An 18,683-nucleotide genomic window follows, 5' to 3' on the forward strand; every position below is an offset into this window, starting at 1 on the left:
GTCAAAAGGTACAAATAAGACACAGCTGGGGTAGGATGGGAAATGTAAGAAAATGGCAGACGTAGTGGTCATACTCTAAATTTGTAAAACTTGTATTGAGTGCTAGAGGCAGAAAATATGATGTTGTTCCCTCAGTTTTCATTGAGCTTTATTGGAACACTGTAGCTTTCCGAGGTCAGAAATGTTAGCATGGGAGGGCGATGGTTCCTAAAAATGGCAAACAACTGGAAAGTCATGAATTTCTGACAAAGTGTCAAGTTTTGCCTTTATTTCATATGTCTGTATTAAAGAGACTGTAATTTGCTATGAAATCTGTCCTTGGCAGACAGCTTCAGTGCAAAGAGCAATTCAAATTTTACAGTGGAACTTTTGTTTTGGGAAAAAAGTTTAGTCTTCTGCATTTGGGCACCTGATCATCTTCCACAGGATAATTATTCTAATTACTTCAGTCTTAGTTATTTGCTTTGATTGTTGAAAGATCATGCATAATTAAAAACTGTGATAATTAGCATGCAGCTGTTCACACTGTTGTGCTTAGCCATTTTTAGTGTAATTATTTCCATGTTCTAAGCAGTGACTTTAGGAACACTTTGAAAGTAGAATATCCATTTGGGATGGCATTGTCTTGTTGTTGTTCTATGACAGAGAGCGCAAGTTTTTGTTATTATTCACTCATGGAACATGTACATTACTGACTGCACCAGCATTTGTTGCCCTTGTGAAGGTGATGATGAGCTGCCTTATTGAACTGCTACAGTCTTCAGATGCCACCCTACCTCTGTAGCAGACTAATGTCGGCTAATTAAGTGTCCATCTATTATTTCCGATGTATCATTGTACAAACATAAGTAAAAATTTCTCCATAGTCACTGAAAACCACTCTCTCATTAGAGAGAGAAGGATGAACAGCAGTGAGTTTAACCTGAGGGTCACCCTGATGAAGGGTTTTTGCCCAAAGTGTTGATTTTCCTGCTCCTCATTTGCTGACAGACCTGCTGTGCATTTCCAGCATCACACTCTTGACTCTAATCTCCAGCATCTACAATACTCACTTTTGCCTGAGGGGCAAACCAGACACATTTATAGTGACCTCAGTCATTGCATGAACTGCTGCTTTTGGTATCAATCACCAGTCACCTAGCCAACTGAGCTAACCAAAGTTTGCTCAAGAGGCTCTACAATTTGATTTCTCAGCTATTGAATTAAAGATTCCTGAGTGTATCCATAGCTTGATGGTGAGACTCCTTTACAGTACACAGCTGTCACTTACACGGTTTAATAAGTTCTGAATGTTAAATATTGGCACAATCTAATTGAGATTTAAGAATATCCTCTTTCCTGGATAGATTTCTATTAGTTGCTTGCAATTGTTAAACAATAACGTGATGGATTGTATCTGAGATGCGAAGCTTTTGTCTTTTAGAATATCATGTTTATAATGATGCTCTGCATGGATGATAATGTGATGTTTTGATTGCAGTTGCCAATGCATGTGGGATGTGCTCCACTTTGTCTGAAGCTTCAATGCCCATTACTTTGTGTTAGAGTTGTGGGACATCTTATATGTATAACTATAACTCCCTTTCAAACTGTATCATCTGAGACATTTCAGATTTTGTGGTCTTGTCATTAGTTGCCGAAGTTTTTAAGTCTTTGCTTCTTTTCCATTTGTGATTAAACCAGTAATAAGGTCTTTTTTCTACTTCTCTGCCTGCTTCTCATTACAGAGAAGCATATTTTAACAAACTGTGGTTGCAATTGCAGGTGCTTTTGTCTCACGCTTTGCTGAGTTCTGTAAAGTGCTCAATATTACTATTTTGTTACCATTTTGTACAAAGGGATGACTGTCCTTAAAAGAGATAGAAGTGAATTCACGAACAATGCTACCTGAATCGAAGCGTATAGTAGGCGTTAAGGCCTCAGACACTCCTAATGACTTGCATGAGTGGCAGGTCCCTTCTTTGTCACTATGTCATGAAAGAAGTTATGGACTAGACCAGACCCCTCAAAACCTCATTAAGCAGGTAGCCCAGACCGCAACTTTGCTATTTGTTTAGCTTGGTGTATAGTGGATATTCCCAGTATAAATTACTTGGGTCGACTGCCAAGTTTTCACAAACCAAAATTTATTTACAAAATTACACAATGAAACACAAAGAACAGAAAATAGAATTCCCAATAACATATCCTATCCAAACCCCTGTTCCGAAAACACACACATCCCTTGGCACAAACAGTAAAACATGGCACAGGCAACTCTCAGTTTGAAATCAGAAGGGCAGAAGGAGAGAGAGTATCCAGCCTTTCTTTGCACACACAACTGCTGAACTGAACCAAAAAACCACAGCTGCCAGGACTGTCCACTCCCCTTTCATTATGCAAGTTATTTCTAAAACATGAAAGACTTTGGTCTGAGGTATCATCTGTTTAGGGGTAAACAAGAAGAACCACAAGAAAACCATTCATCTCTGCACCAACTCTGCTGTTTCAGAGCACGGGCTGTTTTATAACCCCTCTGAAAAAATTCAAGGACACAGTAACTTTGAGAAAAAGGACCAGCTTTGTGACAAAGAGCAAACTAAGACTTGAAATTCCATGTTATGCCTGGTCACCTTATTCGTAAGTGCATTTTCCCCCATCCCAATAAGCTTCTCTTTTCAGGAAAAGTGAGAGTCTTCATTACCTTCTTGTAATCCCAGGATGAATATAACTGTAGGAAAGAGTAACTCCAGGCACACAGTCAAATTCACTGTCCTTAGTGTCTGCTAACATGGAAATTTTTAAAGCTACACAAGCAGTTCTGCTTCATAAAAGCGTGTAATGATGACAAATGATTTTCAGGAATTGTGCAACGTTGCATTGATTATAGTGAAGCAAACATACATCTGACCTCTCGCTCTAAGGTTCATACGTCTTATGTCAAAATTTTAATGGAGGATAGTCTGAGAAATTTTGGCTTCAACCATGACTCAGCATCTGAAACAATAGAGACATCTTGGATAAATGGCAGGACGCTGAGAACATTGATATACAGAGGGATCTTGATGAGCAAGTCCATAGCTCCATGAAAGTGGCAACGTAAGTGAATAAAGTGGTAAAGAAGGCTTAGGGCATGCTCACCTTCATTGGTTTAAGACATTGAGTATGAAAGGAGGTAAATCATGTTGCAGCCGTATAAAACTTTAGTTAGGCCACACGTGGAGAATTGTGTGCAGTTCTGAATGCCAGACTATAGGAAGGATGTGGAGGCTTTGGAGATGGTCCAAAAAAAGGTTTACCAGGATGTTGCCTGGATTGAAGTGTGTTGGCTATAAGAAGAGGTTGGAAAAACTTGGATTGTTTTTGTTAGAATGTTGAAGGCTGAAGGGTGACCTGATAGAAGTATATAAAATAATGAGAGGCATGAATATTGTTGACAGTCAAAATATTTTTCCCAGGATGGAAATGTCAAATACTAGAGGGCATAGACTTGAGGTAAGAGGGCGAATGTTTACAGGAAATGTGTGAGGCCAGTTTTTTTAATGAAAAGATGATAGGTCCCTGGAACATGCTGCCAGAGGAGGTGGTAGAAGCAGAGATCTTCATAATGTTTAACAGTCACTTAGACAGACGAATAAACGGGCAGAGAATAGAGAGATACAGACTATATGCAGGCTGATGGGATTAAATTAGAATAACATCATGGTCAGCACAGATGTGATGGGCTGAAGGACCTGTTTCTGTACTGTTCTATGTTCTATATCATTTTTGTGGCCAAGTTTAATTTCCTTCACATTAAATATGACCTTTGTGTACCAGAATTTTTCATATGGGTTTGCAAAATCAGGGAAGCAAAATGCCTCCTATGAGCCTGGTATATTCCCAAAAAATATAGCAACACTTAGACACTAGCAGACTGCTGTAGTCTGTTTCCTCTTTTCTGCACTACCACGACAGCTCCATTTGATCTTTATAGGCACTCATAATGCTCTATAACATCTCATCCCTGTCAGTGGGATTTCTTAATGGTGTTGGCCATACCCTGTTTCTTCACACACATTTGCCTGCAAACATTATCTACTTTTCTTCTCCCACTTGGCAAAACCATCCATTTATTGTAATGGTTCACTCACTGTGACTGATTAGTTTCCTTGTTGTTTGGCATGTTCCCTGTAATGGGCTTTCTTCAACTCTTTTTCAGCTTTTGTGCAGGCTTTCCCTCTCCATGTAATGGAGGTCCTTGAAGTCTGTCACTCGTTGCTTTCTGTCACAGTTGAGCATCTCTTCAGCTAATCCCCCCAGTTGGATTTCTAGACTGACTTTGTCCTTCAGCCTCAGCACAGTGTTGTCTCTGCACTTCAATTCAGCAGATGTTTCTTGCCACTTACCTCTGGCTGTGTGAATCTTGCCACCATTAACTACTATATAGGAATAGCAGGACTAATCTCTTATGAGTGAACAGTAATGGGTTTTATTAAACATAACGATTTTCAAGAGATGGTAAAAGAGGGCAGCTTCTAGAATTTTATAGCCTTGAGTTCTATATGAGGTGACACCACTACGTCATAACTCTTAATACACGGGCTCAGTAACTATTCTAAGTGTAAAGGTAAAATTAACTCTTCACATTGTAGCTCTCTGACTGATGGAAAGTGTGCATCAGAAATGTAGGAAAGTCAAGCTGAAAGATAACTCTAATGGTTGACCAGCATTGGAATATTTTCAAACTTTGGATGATTAATTGAAACATACAATTTTAAGCAACATCTATAAAAGATCACCATTGTTTAACTGCTGTGATGACTCACAATTTGGATAAGTATTTGTCCTTCCTTACCATCTGAGTAATCAATTAATATTATCTTCAGTTATTAATAGTTCTGTTTTTTGCAGTTTAGAATAACAAGCAGGTGCTAGGGTCCTATTCCCTGTAGTATATACCTGCTTTTAATACAAAAATTTTCCTTGAGCCCTTAATCCCAAATGGATTGTTGTAGAGTATATATACAACTCAAGAGTCCTTCAATCACAACCAACAAACTGGTAAGCATTATCTTTATTCTCTTTCAAAACAATCTATTATTTGCTTTGTATTTTGTGTAGGTACATGTGGTGATGTATTTCAGTGAAGGTCACTTAATTTTGTGTTTATTAAAGATATGCATATTTCAAGTTATGCCTTGGAACGAAATTCTGGAATTATTATGAAAAGGACTGAAGCGATGTGCTTGTCTGGAAACAAAGGAGTAGGAATTGCATTTCAATTAGGTTGCAATTATACATCAGATAAATTGACGTAACTTGAAATCATTATTTTATAAAAAAGATAAAAGCTGTATGAGTAAGGTAACTGTAAAAAATTCGCTATTGGACATCTTGATACTTATTGGGTAATTGAAGTCCTGTAAGTCGTCTTCTAACAAATATTATTATTGTACTATAAGTGCATCATTACTAATTTACATTGTCATAAATTAGTCATTGGAAAGGCAATTACTCTGTTTATGCTTTGGAACTTCACTAAATTAACAATGCAGAATATATGATTTGATATTGACAAAAATCCAGTAGGCTGAAGGCATAAAAATCTGAGCCTGGACAAATGGGAAGTGATTTTTCACGTAATTATATGACAATGGAAAAGTTGGTTCTGATGTTCAGATCAGGCAGTGTTGAAGAAGTCATATTTTACACCAAACATTAATTCTGTTTCTCCACAGATGTTCCAGACCTTTTCCAGCACTTTCTGTTTTCAGTTTATTTTGATCTTTAGTGGAGTTAGACTAGGCTCAGCTTTCTCTTGTTAAATTAGTTTTAGTCTGTTTGAATTAAAAAGCCATTTTCAAAGTAATGTTAATTCTTACTCGACTTCCTGTGTACTGCTGTACAAAGGATTTTCCTTTTTCCTATATTACGATGCTTGCAATGCAAAATAAATTACCAGTATGGTAAAAGTTTAATGTGAGTATTGGCTTTCACCTGGTGTGGTATACTAAACCCAAATAATTGTGCAAACAAAACAGTCAAACTACATATCAGTCCCTTGGGCATTTATTTTTTCAAGAGAATTTATTTGGTTCTGATTAAACAATTCTCCTGATAGATATCCCTATGATTAAAACTTGAACATCTCTTCTGAATCTTCTGTGGTGTCTGGTTACTTGTTAAAAATTATAGAACTCCTTGGCTTTTGGAATGCTATGGAAACTTTTACAGCTTTAATACAATTAACAAACTTCAAACACCATTCGAGCATTTGTATACTTGCAAGCATATATCTATGAATAACAATGTTATACATTTAGAGCAGTGAAAGATTTAGCCATGCAACAATTTTGTGTAATGATTTTCTTAAATTGTTTGATGAAAATTTCAAGTTGAATTTATCTAAGATCAAAACTCAATGTATGCATCTTAATCAACAATATTATATTTCAGATTTATGATGTATGCATTATTCACAGACATTTTGTAAATTCATTGGTGGGATGTGGGCATCACTGGTTGGCCAATATTAGTTGTCCACCTCCAATTGCCCTTGAGAATATGATGTTGAGCTGCTTTCTTGAACCTGCTGCAGTCCACATACTGTATACTGACCCTTAGGGAGAAAATCCCAGCATTTTGATCCAACAACTGTGAAGGAACAATGATATATTTCAAATGGAGGTTTGCTCACTGAGCTTGAAGCTTCATTAGCGAGTTTTGAATGGAACCTAAAGAAACCCAAACACATAAATAGAAAGCAGGAATTTTCAGCATTGCTTCTCATGAGGTCCACTGAAGATGTTACCGAGTAAGGTAACGAAACGTCTGGAAATGAACCTTTCAGCTCAGCGAGCAAACCTACATCCAGAAGGTTCATTTTCAGACGTTTTGTCACCAAACTTGGTAGCATCTTCAGTGAGTCTCCGGATGAAGCACTGGTGATGTAGCCCACTGTCTATTTATATATTTGCATTTCCTTGGGTTAGTGATGTCATTTCATGTGGTGACATCATTTCCTATGGTGATGTCATTTCCTGTTCCTTTTCTCAGGTGGTGGTAAATGGAATCCAAGTCAATGTGTTTGTTGATAGAGGTTTGGTTGGAATGCCACGCTTCTAGGAATTCTCGTGTGTGTCTGTGTTTGGCTTGTCCACCCCCAAGAAAAGGAAAAGGAAATGACATCACCATAGGAAATGGCATCACCAGAGGAAATGACATTACTAACCCAAGGAAACCCAAACATATAAATAGAAAGCAGGCTACACTACCAGTGCTTCATCCGGAGGCTCAAAGAAGATGTTACCTAGTATGGTGACGATACATCTGAAAATGAACCTTCCAGCTCAGCGAGCAAACCTACATCCAGAGCCTCAACCTGAGCTACAAATCTTCTCAAAACCTGATATGTTTTGAAGTCAGGATGGTGAGTGACTTGGAGGGGAACTTGCAAGTGATAGTGTTCCCATGTATCTTCTGCCCTTGTCTTTCTAGTAGGAAGTGGTTGTGGGCTTGGATGATGGTGCCGAGGATCTTTGGTGAATTTCTGCAATGCATCTTGTAGATAGTACACACTGCTGTCACTGAACATTGGTGGTGGAGGGAGTGGATGTTTGTGGATGTGATGCCAATCAAGCAAACTATTTTGTCCTAGATGCTGTCAAGCTTCTTGAGTGTTATTGTAGTTGTACCCATCCAGTCAAGTGGGGAATGTTCCATCACACCTCTGACTTGCACCTTGTCGATGGCGGACAAGATTTGGGGAGTCAGATGTTTTAACTACCGTGATGACTCACAATTTGGATAAGTATTTGTTCTTCATCACTATCTGAATGATCAATTAATATTGTCTTCAGTTATTAATAGTTCTGTTTTTTGCAGTACTCCTAGTCTCCTACCTGCTTTTGTAGCCACTGTGTTTATGTGGTGATTCCAGTTGAGTTTCTGGAGAATGGTAAACCCAAGAACATTGATAATGGGGGATTCTGTGATGGTAAAACCATTGAATGTTAAGGGGTGATGTTTAGATTGTGTCTCTTGTTGTGATGGTCATTGACTGGAATTTGTGTGGTGTGAATATTACTTGCCATTTGTCAGCTCAAGCCTGGATATTGATTAGATCTTGTTGCTTTTGAACATGGACTGCTTCAGTATCTGAGGAGTCGTGTTTAGTGCTGAACATTGTGCAATCATCGGCAAACATCCCCACTTCACACTTCATGACGGAGGGAAGGTCATTAATGAAGCAGCTGGGATAGGCAACCCTATGACATTACCCTGAAGAACTCCTGCACAGACATCTTGGAGCTGAGATGACTGACCTCCAATAACCACAATCATTTTCCTATGTGTCAGGTATGACTCCAACCAGTGGAGAGTTTACCCCTAATACCCACAGATTCCAGTTGTTCTAGGGATCCTTGATGCCATACTCTGTTAAATATGGCCTTGAAGTCAAACATTGTCACTCTCACCTCAACTCTGGAATTCAGTTATTTTGCCCATGTTTGATTGAAGGCTGTAATGAGGTCAGGAGCTAAGTGACCTTGGACAACACTAATTAGGTTATTGCTGAGTAGGTGCTGCTTGATATCACTTTCCTGGTGATTGAGAGTGGACCGATGGGCCGGGTTGGATTTGTCCTAGTTTTTATGTACAGAGCATAGCTAGGCAATTTTTCACATTGTCGAGTGGAAGCTAGTGTTGTAATTGTATTGGAAGAGCTTGCCTAGGGGATTGGCAAATTTGAGAGTATATCTTCAGTACTATTGTTAGAATGTTGTCGGGGCCTTTGTGGCATTCAGTGCCTCCAGCTGTTTCTTGACATCACATGGAGTGAATAAAATTGGCTGAAGACTGATGTCTGTGATGTTGGGACTACTGGAGGAGCCAAGATGGATCTTCCACTTAGCACTTCTGGCTGAAGATTGCTGCGAATTCTTCCGCCTTTTGGTTTGCACTGTTTAGGTTAGGGTTTTGCATCATTAAGGATGGAGAATTGTTTGGAACCACCTCCTCCATTGATTTGTTTAATTTGTCACCACCATTCATGTTTGGGTATTGCAGGACTGCAGAGCTTAGATCTGACCATTGCTTGAGGGATTGCTTAGCTATGTCCGTCACTTGCTGCAAGTAGTTCTGTTTGGTAGCTTCACCAGGTTGACACCTCATTTTCAGATATACCTGATGCTGCTCCTAGCATGCCCTCCTGCACTCTCCATTGAACCGGGTTTGATTGCCTGGCTTGATGGCAATGGTAAAGTGGAGGATATGCTGGGCCATGAGGTTACAGATTGTGCTGGAGTACAATTCTGCTGCTATTGATGGTCGACAGTACCTCATGGATGCTCAGTCTTGAATTGCTAGATTAGTTCAAAATTTTTCCCATTTAGCACAGTGATAGTACCATAAAGCACAATGGAGAGTATTTTCAATGTGAAGGTAGGACTTGTCTCCACAAGGACTGTGCAGTGGTCACTCTTACTGACACTGCCATGAACAGATGTACCTGCAACTGGTAAGGATGGTGAAGTATGTTTATCCCTTCTGCTGGTGCTCTCACCACCTGATCCAGACCCAGTCTAGCAACTATTAGAACCTGAACAGATCGATCAGTAGTTCTGCTGCCGAGCCACTTTTGGTGATGGACATTGAAATCCTTCATCTAGTGTATTTTGCATCCTTGCCACTCACAGTGCTCTCTCCAAGTGTTGTACAATAAGGAGTACTGATTCATCAGCTGAGGGAGGGTGGTATGAGGTAATCTGCAGAAGGTTTTCTTTCCCATGTTTAACCTGAAGCCATGAGACTTCTGGGGTATGGAGTCAATGTTAAGGACTCCCAGTGCAACTCCCTCCTGACTGTATATCACTATGCCACCACCTCTGTTGGGTCTGTCCTGCTGGTGAGACAGGACATATCCAAGAATGATAATGGTGGTGTCTGGGACATTTTCTGGCAGGTATGATTCTGTGAGTATGATTATATCAGACTGTTGTATGACTGGTCTGTGAGACTCTCCCAATTTTGGCACTATCCCCCAGAAATTTAGTAGGACAAAGTGAGGACTGCAGATGCTGGTGACACAGAGTCGAGAAGTGTGACACTAGAAAAGCATAGCAGGTCAGGAACATCTGAGGAACATGAATGTCGTGCCCAAAATGTCGATCCTCCTGCTCCTTGGATGCTGCCTGACCTGCTGTGCTTTTCCAGTGTCACACGTTTTGACCCAGAATGTTAGTGTTGACAGGGCTATTTCTGCCTTTGTCTTTGAGAGTCATAGAGACACAGAGATATACAGCAGAGAAACAGAGCTTTCAGTCCAACTTGTCCATGCAATCCAGATATCCTAAGTAAATCTATTCCAATTTCCCAATATTTTGCCCATATCCCTCTAAACCCTACCTAATCATATACCCATCCAGGTGCCTTTTAAGTGCTGTAATTGTATCAGTCTCCACCACTTCCTCTGGCAGTTCATTCTATACATGCACCACTCTCTGCGTGAAAAAAGTTACCTCTTAGATCCTCTTCATATCTTCACTTTTCACCTTAACTCCTGCCCTCTATCTTTGGACTTCCTGACCTTGGAGAAAATATCTTGTCCATTTACCTTATTCATGCTTCTCATGATTTTATAAGCATCTATCAGATCACCCTCAGCCTTTGACGCTGCAGGGAAAATAGCCCCAGCCTATTCAGCCTCTCTCTATAGCTCAAACCTTCCAACCCTGGCAAAATCCTTGTAAATCTTTGCCGAACCCTTTCAAGTTTCACCACATCCTTCCTACAGCAGGGAGACCAGAATTGCATTCAGTATTCCAATAGTGGCCTAACCAATGTACTGTACAGCCACAACATTTTCAAACAGATACTATTATCCTTTTTTTTGTTTGTTCCTTACTAAATATCAAGGTTACAAATTCATTTGGAAATATATTGTAAATATGTTCAGAAATATACTGTTTATATTGACATGAATAAGACTGACCTTACGCCATAAGGACTGCCACAGTTCACTAAGGTATCTCACCATTACCCTCTAAAGAGCAACTAGGGATTGGTAATAAATGCCAACACCCACATCCAATGAAAGAATAAGTGAAAAGAACTGACTGGCTTCAAATTTTACCAATCAGTTTGGATAACTGTGTCTTGACATATCCTTAGTTACTCCCTGTGATTGTGTACCAAGGTCCAATCCACGAACAGTTCATTTACTTTTTCCATTTCTCTGTAAGGAAATACTTGCACCTTGCCGAACATTCTTTTTTCCCAGTTGATTCAATATGTGATCACTAAACAACAGCATCACTGAAAAGACTATCATGTGACTGCAATCTACATGATCGAGTATATGATTTACTTTGCTGCGTTATCTTTAATCACAAATGACTGATCAATAGTATCTCTGGAGACAACCAGTGCAACCTCCTCAGCACATGGGGTTTAAAGCCATTGACAGCACTGTTGTTCGAGCTTGCATATTTTTAGTTGAAAAGTGTAGCACTAGAAAAGCACGGTAGGTCAGGCAGCATCCGAGGAGCAGGAGAGTCAATGTTTTGGGCATCAACTCTTCATCAGCCCTTCATTCCTGATGAAGGGTTTACACCCAAAACATTGACTCTCCCACTCCTAGGATGCTGCCTGACCTGCTGCGCTTTTCCAGTGCCACACTTTTCAGCTCTGATCTCCAGCATCTGCAGTCCTTACTTTCTCCTTACATATTTTTGTCCTTATCTGTGAACACCATCAGTTTATTTCATTGCAAAATATTTCCTGTCTTTTAAAAATCTCAGAATTGGAAATTTGGATGGTTCAATCTAAAAACCTGTTCACAAAACCTTTTCCAAATCTAATTAAGAGTTAAACAGAAATTGATATCTGGTAAAAGGATAAAAAGAGAGAATTGTGATATGAGACCGATGCATAAAAATACTTACGCTACCTGAGAATTTTGATCTTTAACTATAATGAAATATAATGCAATGTTCATGTTGTTTGTAATAGCTCCTAGGTTAGTTTTCTTGGCAGTTAAAGAGGATTTTAATCTTTGTTAAAAGAAACTGCACATAGATTATGCAACCATCTGGTCACTGCTAACAAAACAATAACTTCTCCCTAAAATAGTACTTCAATTAAATTTCAGTCACACTTTCAAGTTGTATTCAATTATCAGCTGCAATAAATAATTGCTGTGAAAATGATTGTTTGTGCAACTATTGTACTTATGTCATTATTTCTGACACACTAATATTGATTTTGTTCTGTCTAATACAGGCACCAAAACATCAAATTTAATAAACACAAATAATTTAAAGAAAACGATATTATGGAAGGAAGGAGTGGTGTCAAAGGTACACTCTACCTTCTGTTGACAGCGATTGGAATCCCAGGTAATATAATTATCATTGCATCACTCATCCACATTGCTTATTATGACCACAAGCTCCTTGCAGCAGATGCAATACTGTCCAATTTAGCTACTGTGAATTTGTTTGTGGTTCTGGTAAGATGTATCCCAGAAACCACAGCAGCATTTGGACTAAAGCAACTCTTTGATGACAATGGTTGTAAGATTGTAATTTTCATTTACAGAACCACCAGGTCTTTGTCAATCTGGATGACTTGTCTACTTAGTGGCTTTCAATGTATTAGTTTAATTCCAGTTACTCCAACTTGGTCCACTGTCAAAAGACAAGCACCAAAATACCTTGGTCCTGTTGTTGTGTTTTTGTTGTTGCTGAACATGTCCTTAAGTACTCCAGCTATATTATTCTCTATTTCCTCAGCAAATAACAGAACTGGCAATAAACACGCTGTGAATCTTGAGTACTGCTTTGTGAGATTCCCATCGCAGACAGTAAAGCTGGCTAATGGTGCACTACAGACTTCCAGAGATGTTATACCCATTGTGCTTATGATTCTTGCAAGTGCTTATATTTTACTAGTTCTGTACAGACACAGGCTGCAAGTAAAAGAGATTCGGAACTCAAGCAACAAGCAGGGATCCACAATGGAGATCCGAGCAGCAAAAGCAGTGGTTACTTTGGTTACCCTTTATGTTCTTTTCTTCGGAATTGACAATATTCTCTGGATTTACACCTTGACAGTCGCTAGAACAATGCAGACCTCTCTCATCTCAGATCTCCGCGTTTTCTTTTCTTCCCTGTACGCATCAGTCAGTCCTATTGTTATCATTATTTCGAATAGAAAAGTTCACAACAAATTGAAATGCAGAAAGATAAAACAGGAAGCAATGTATTCAGAAACTGTTTCGTGAATCGTTCCAACACTAGATTTATGGAAATGTCAAACAACATAATGTTTAACATATTTCTAGATTTAAATTAATAATAAAGATTTTACGTATTGGAAATTCATTTTTAAGTATTCTTAATTTTACTCATATTGGAAAAGTTTTGACAACTGTCATTTGAACTCTTGCAACTGTCATTGCAAGAGTTCAACTACACTGGATAAGTCAATTTGGTGGCATTTTAGCTTTATTTTATTGACATTGCTGGAAAAAGAAACAATATTTATTATAGATCCCTGACTGCCCTTGAAAACATGATAATGAGCAGTCATGTAGCAACATTATACCTGGTTTGGCCAAGGTGCTCTCACAATGCTCTGAGGCAGGGAATTCTGGGATTTGAGCCCAGCAGTGATAAAGTCAGTCACAATGGCATTGTGATTCCATGTCTAAGGCGTTCTGCTTTAATGCACATTTCGCCGATGTGAATTCGCTGTAACATGGTTGATGAATTGGGGATGCTGTTTCTAAAGTGCAAACTTTTAAAATGTGTGTTGGCTGTAATGTGATTACATCACCAACACTTTAAACGCTGTTTTTAAAGTGTAATGCAGGGTTGCACATGAATGCAACCATTGCGTTATAGAAGCACAGACCATACCTGCTGTGGTCACTGGTAGAGGCCACAGTTTCAGGTGATGTTGTTGGAGAAGGAGAGGATTAGGCAAAATGGGAGGATATTTAATTGGGGAAGAGGAGACTATGATACGATTAGACATGAGTTAGGAAGCATGGATTGTGAGCAATTGTTCCATGGTAAAGGCACTATAGACATGTGGAGACTGTTTAAGGAACAGTTGTTGCAAGTGATGAATAAATATGTCCCTCTGAGACAGGCAAGAAGTGGTAAGATAAAGGAACCTTTGATGATAAGAGTGGTGGAGCTTCTCGTCAAAAGGAAAAAGGTAGCTTACATAAGGTGGAGGAAGCTAGGATCAAGCTCAGCTCTACAGGATTACAGGCAGGCAAGGAAGGAGCTTAAAAATGGTCTGAGGAGAGCCAGGAGGGGGCACGAGAAAGGCTTGGCAGAATGGATTAGGGAGAACACAAAGGCATTTTACACTTATGTGAGGAATAAGAGAATGGTCAAAGAAAGAGTAGGCCCGATCAGGGATAGCATAGGGAATTTGTGTGTGGAGTCTGAGGAGGTAGGGGAAGCCCTAAATGAGTTTTTTGCTTCTGTCTTTATGAAAGAAACAAACTTTGTAGTGAATGAAACCTTTGAAGAGCAGATGTGCATGCTGGAATGGATAGAGGTAGAGGAAGCTGATGTGCTGAAAATTTTGTCAAACATTAAGATTGACAAGTCGCCAGGCCCGGACCAGATTTGTCTTCGGCTGCTTTGGGAAACGAGAAATGCAATTGCTTCGCCACTTGCGAAGATCTTTTCATTCTCGCTCCCCACTGGAGTCGTACCTGAGGACTGGAGAGAGGCAAATGTAATTCCTCTCTTCAAGAAAGGAAATAGGGAAATCCCCAGCAATTACAGACCAGTAAGTCTCACGTCTGTCGTCTACAAGGTGTTAGAAAGGATTCTGAGGGATAGGATTTATGACCATCTGGAAGAGAAAGGCTTAATTAAATGCAGTCAACACGGCTTTGTGAGGGGCAGGTCATGCCTCACAAACCTTATCGAGTTCTTTGAGGATGTGACTAGAAAGGTTGATGAGGGTCAAGCTGTGGATGTGGTGTATATGGACTTTAGCAAGGCATTTGATAAGGTTCCCCATGTTAGGCTCATTCAGAAGGTCAGGAGGAATGGGATTCAGGGGAACATAGCTGTCTGGATACAGAATTGGCTGGCCAACAGAAGACAGCGAGTGGTAGTAGAAGGAAAATATTCTGCCTGGAAGTCTGTGTTGAGTGGTGTTCCACAGGGCTCTGTCCTTGAGCTTCTATTGTTTGTAATTTTTATTAATGACTTGGATGAGGGGATTGAAGGATGGGTCAGCAAGTTTGCAGATGACACAAAGGTTGGAGGTGTCGTTGACAGTTTAGAGGGCTGTTGTAGGCTGCAGCGGGACATTGACAGGATGTAGAGATGGGCTGAGAGGTGACAGATGGAGTTCAACCTGGATAAATGCGAGGTGATGCATTTTGGAAGGTCGAATTTGAAAGCTGAGTACAGGATTAAGGGTAGGATTCTTGGCAGTGTGGAGAAACAGAGGGATCTTGGTGTGCAGGTACATAGATCCCTTAAAATGGCCACCCAAGTGGACAGGGTTGTTAAGAAACTACATGGTGTTTTGGCTTTCATTAACAGGGGGATTGAGTTTAAGAGTCGTGAGATCTTGTTGCAGCTCCATAAAACTTTGGTTAGACCACACTTGGAACACTATGTCCAGTTCTGGTCGCCCTATTATAAGAAAGATGTGGATGCTTTGGAGCGGGTTCAGACGAGGTTTACCAGGATGCTGCCTGGACTGGAGGGCTTATCTTATAAGGAGAGGTTGACTGAGCTCGGACTGTTTTCATTGGAGAAAAGGAGGAGAAGAGGGGACCTAATTGAGGTGTACAAGGTAATGAGAGGCATAGATAGAGTCGATAGCCAGAGACTATTTCCCAGGGCAGAAATGACTAACATGAGGAGTCATAGTTTTAAGCTGGTTGGAGGAAAGTATAGAGGGGATGTCAGAGGCGGGTTCTTTATGCAGAGAGTTGTGAGAGCACGGAATGCGTTGCCAGCAGCAGTTGTGGAGGCAGGGTCATTGGGGACATTTAAGAGACTCCTGGACATGCATATGGTCACAGAAATTTAAGGGTGCATACATGAGGATCAGTGGTCAGCACAACATTGTGGGCTGAAGGGCCTGTTCTGTGCTGTACTGTTCTATGTTCTATGTCCTATGTTCTAAGCCAGATTGGAGTATCTCTCAAAGGTTCTAAACTGATGCAATACTGGTACAAAACAAGGCGAAATATTTTCAAGTAGGAAATTTCACTCAACTTTGCTTCAAAATCTGTCTGACTATAGGTTCAATTTAAATTGAAAATGTAATAATTCTATGAGGCACTAATGATAAACATCTGAATTGTGAATCTACTATAATTTGACCATATACAGTCTACTCAAACACCATGTTAGCAATATTTTATGGACATTAAACCTTATTTACTTTAATTATCAAAGTTGAGAATGTTAGTATTTGCATTGTCCTCTGTTTGAATACGCACAATTTACCACTGGTAGGGTTCCCTTCTTTTCCAATCCCTCTACTATCTCATCTCTTGAAGAGTCTACTGCTTTAACATGTGACAAATAAATGCAGACCAAGTTATCTCTCCACCTACATTTCCAAATTTCAGATTGGATCATTCTTTACTTTCTCTACACCCTTTCATATTGAGTGTTATGTTCTACCTGCCTTCAGTCTGTTTTCTGTATGCATTAAACAAAGTAGCTGATAACAGTTACTTTGAGGCTTAAAATAACATTATTATGCTTTTGGAAAAATGTAAAAATGGATATACTAAAATTGATATTCATGATTATCAATATTCTAATATTGGTATTAATGAAATACAGTATTGCATGAGCTATTTTAGTTTCATATTGTATTGCACTTTGAAATATATTATATATTGATCAGAATATTAATAGACTTCTTGAGTTAGGTTATACATATTCATTTAAGCTAATCATGTAAAATTGCACAAATGCTTGAAAATGTCTATTGTGTTCCTCATTAGGCTCGAATATGAAAGTAACTATAACACAAACTGAATTCTTTTTTTAAAAAAATGGAATATATAAAAATCAAATCGGTTTGAATCCCAGTTAAGTTTTAATCAGCATTCAATCTTATTCAGTAACTATATACTGAATAGAAGTGAATTAGTGCATGACGATTTTAGATAATATTAAAGTCACTCACTCATATTGTCAAAATTTGAACAGGCTACTGTATATTAAATTTCTGGCATGCAGGAATTGTTATCAATGTATATAATGTATACATAATATATAAAATGATGACTTTACTATACGCTGCTAGGTATAAATACAATCTACAATAATGAGTCAGTAATAAAAATAGTCATGTAGCTTGACTATTTGCAAAATAAATTTTCATAAGACAAATCTCTTTCAATTAAGCTATAAAATAATAAAAAGGACACTAAAAAACCCTCAGTGATTACAATTTCTTACATTCTGGAATAGCACAGTTTTCCATTAGAATGATGAGTAAATGTAGCCAAACCAATCTAAGGATATTAGGTGCTCACGAAATTACTTTCAAAATGTTTAAAGTCAATGCTGGAAGGAATCGTGGATTGGTTTCTTTTTACTTTTCTCAAATCATATTTCATGCTACATGTTCCTTGTATAACTTAGAGTCTGATTACCCAAGGTGAAAATATTATGAAAAATACATTTCAGGAAGATTCTTAAAATAATTAGTTAATACTGAGAGGCATGCTGTAACATGATGTGACCTCAATACAGTGACTTGACACCAGCCCCTGGAATATATAAAACTACTAATTGGAATGAAGTCTATGATTTGAAATCTTCCAAAACACCTTTATCTCTTTGATCACGGAGATGAAACACTTTTTTAGCAGTGGCCATGTACCTGGACAGATTTTTCATCAGCTGCAGCAAACTATAATGATAAATATTTCAGAGTTAACTCTGATTTGACTACAAGTTCCACTTGATTGATTTTATTCAGTTTTTATACAATTTCCTATTGCTTTTGAGAAAAATGTTGGTCGGCATGAATGAGTTGGACTGAAGGGTTTGTTTCCTGCTGTACATCTCTATGACTCGATGATTCTAATTCTTTTATTAGTTCACATGATGTGTGTGTTACTGGTAAGGAAGTGCCCATGCCCTTAAACTGAATGGCATGCTAGGTCCCTTTCAGAGGCAGTGAAGAGTCAACCACAATGCTGTAGGTCTGGAGTCACATGTAGGCCAGACCCAGTCAGGACAACAGATTTCTCTCCCAAACCAGATAGGTGTCTACAATGATCATTATACGGCCACCATTACACTAGCTTTTAATTCGATTTTTAAAAATAATGAATCCAAATTTCACCAACTGCTTTGCTTGGATTTAAATCCATGTCCCCAGATCAATAGGCTGGGCCTGAAATACTATTCTAGTTATATTACCACTATACCACCTCCTTCTCATTATTCCTATTATGACTAATGATAAAAGCAATCATAGTAATACAATGAGGAAAATTTTGAACAGAAAGATATTTTTGCCTGTATGTTTTGTACACTTTCAAATTAGTTCATATAACTGTTAACATAAACCTCAACATTTTGGTTATGTTTTCACCTATATAAATCCCATTACTCACCTGTCTCTAAGGGCCTGAGGTGATGAGAATAATAGCGAGTGTGATGGTTTATTTGAGTAAGAATCTAAAATCAGATTCTCAC

At 38.8% G+C, this 18,683-nt stretch overlaps 1 protein-coding gene across 1 annotated transcript; it reads left to right on the plus strand.

Annotated features, from left to right (window-relative positions):
• The first annotated feature begins 12,295 nt into the window (after positions 1-12,295).
• ora2 (olfactory receptor class A related 2) lies at positions 12,296-13,246 on the plus strand. The gene has a single exon (XM_072563136.1). The coding sequence runs from the start codon at positions 12,296-12,298 to the stop codon at positions 13,244-13,246; it is 951 nt and encodes a 316-aa protein (XP_072419237.1).
• Positions 13,247-18,683: the final 5,437 nt, after the last annotated feature.

Source organism: Chiloscyllium punctatum, chromosome 45 (assembly GCF_047496795.1).
Source record: "Chiloscyllium punctatum isolate Juve2018m chromosome 45, sChiPun1.3, whole genome shotgun sequence".
Lineage (NCBI taxonomy): Eukaryota > Metazoa > Chordata > Chondrichthyes > Orectolobiformes > Hemiscylliidae > Chiloscyllium > Chiloscyllium punctatum.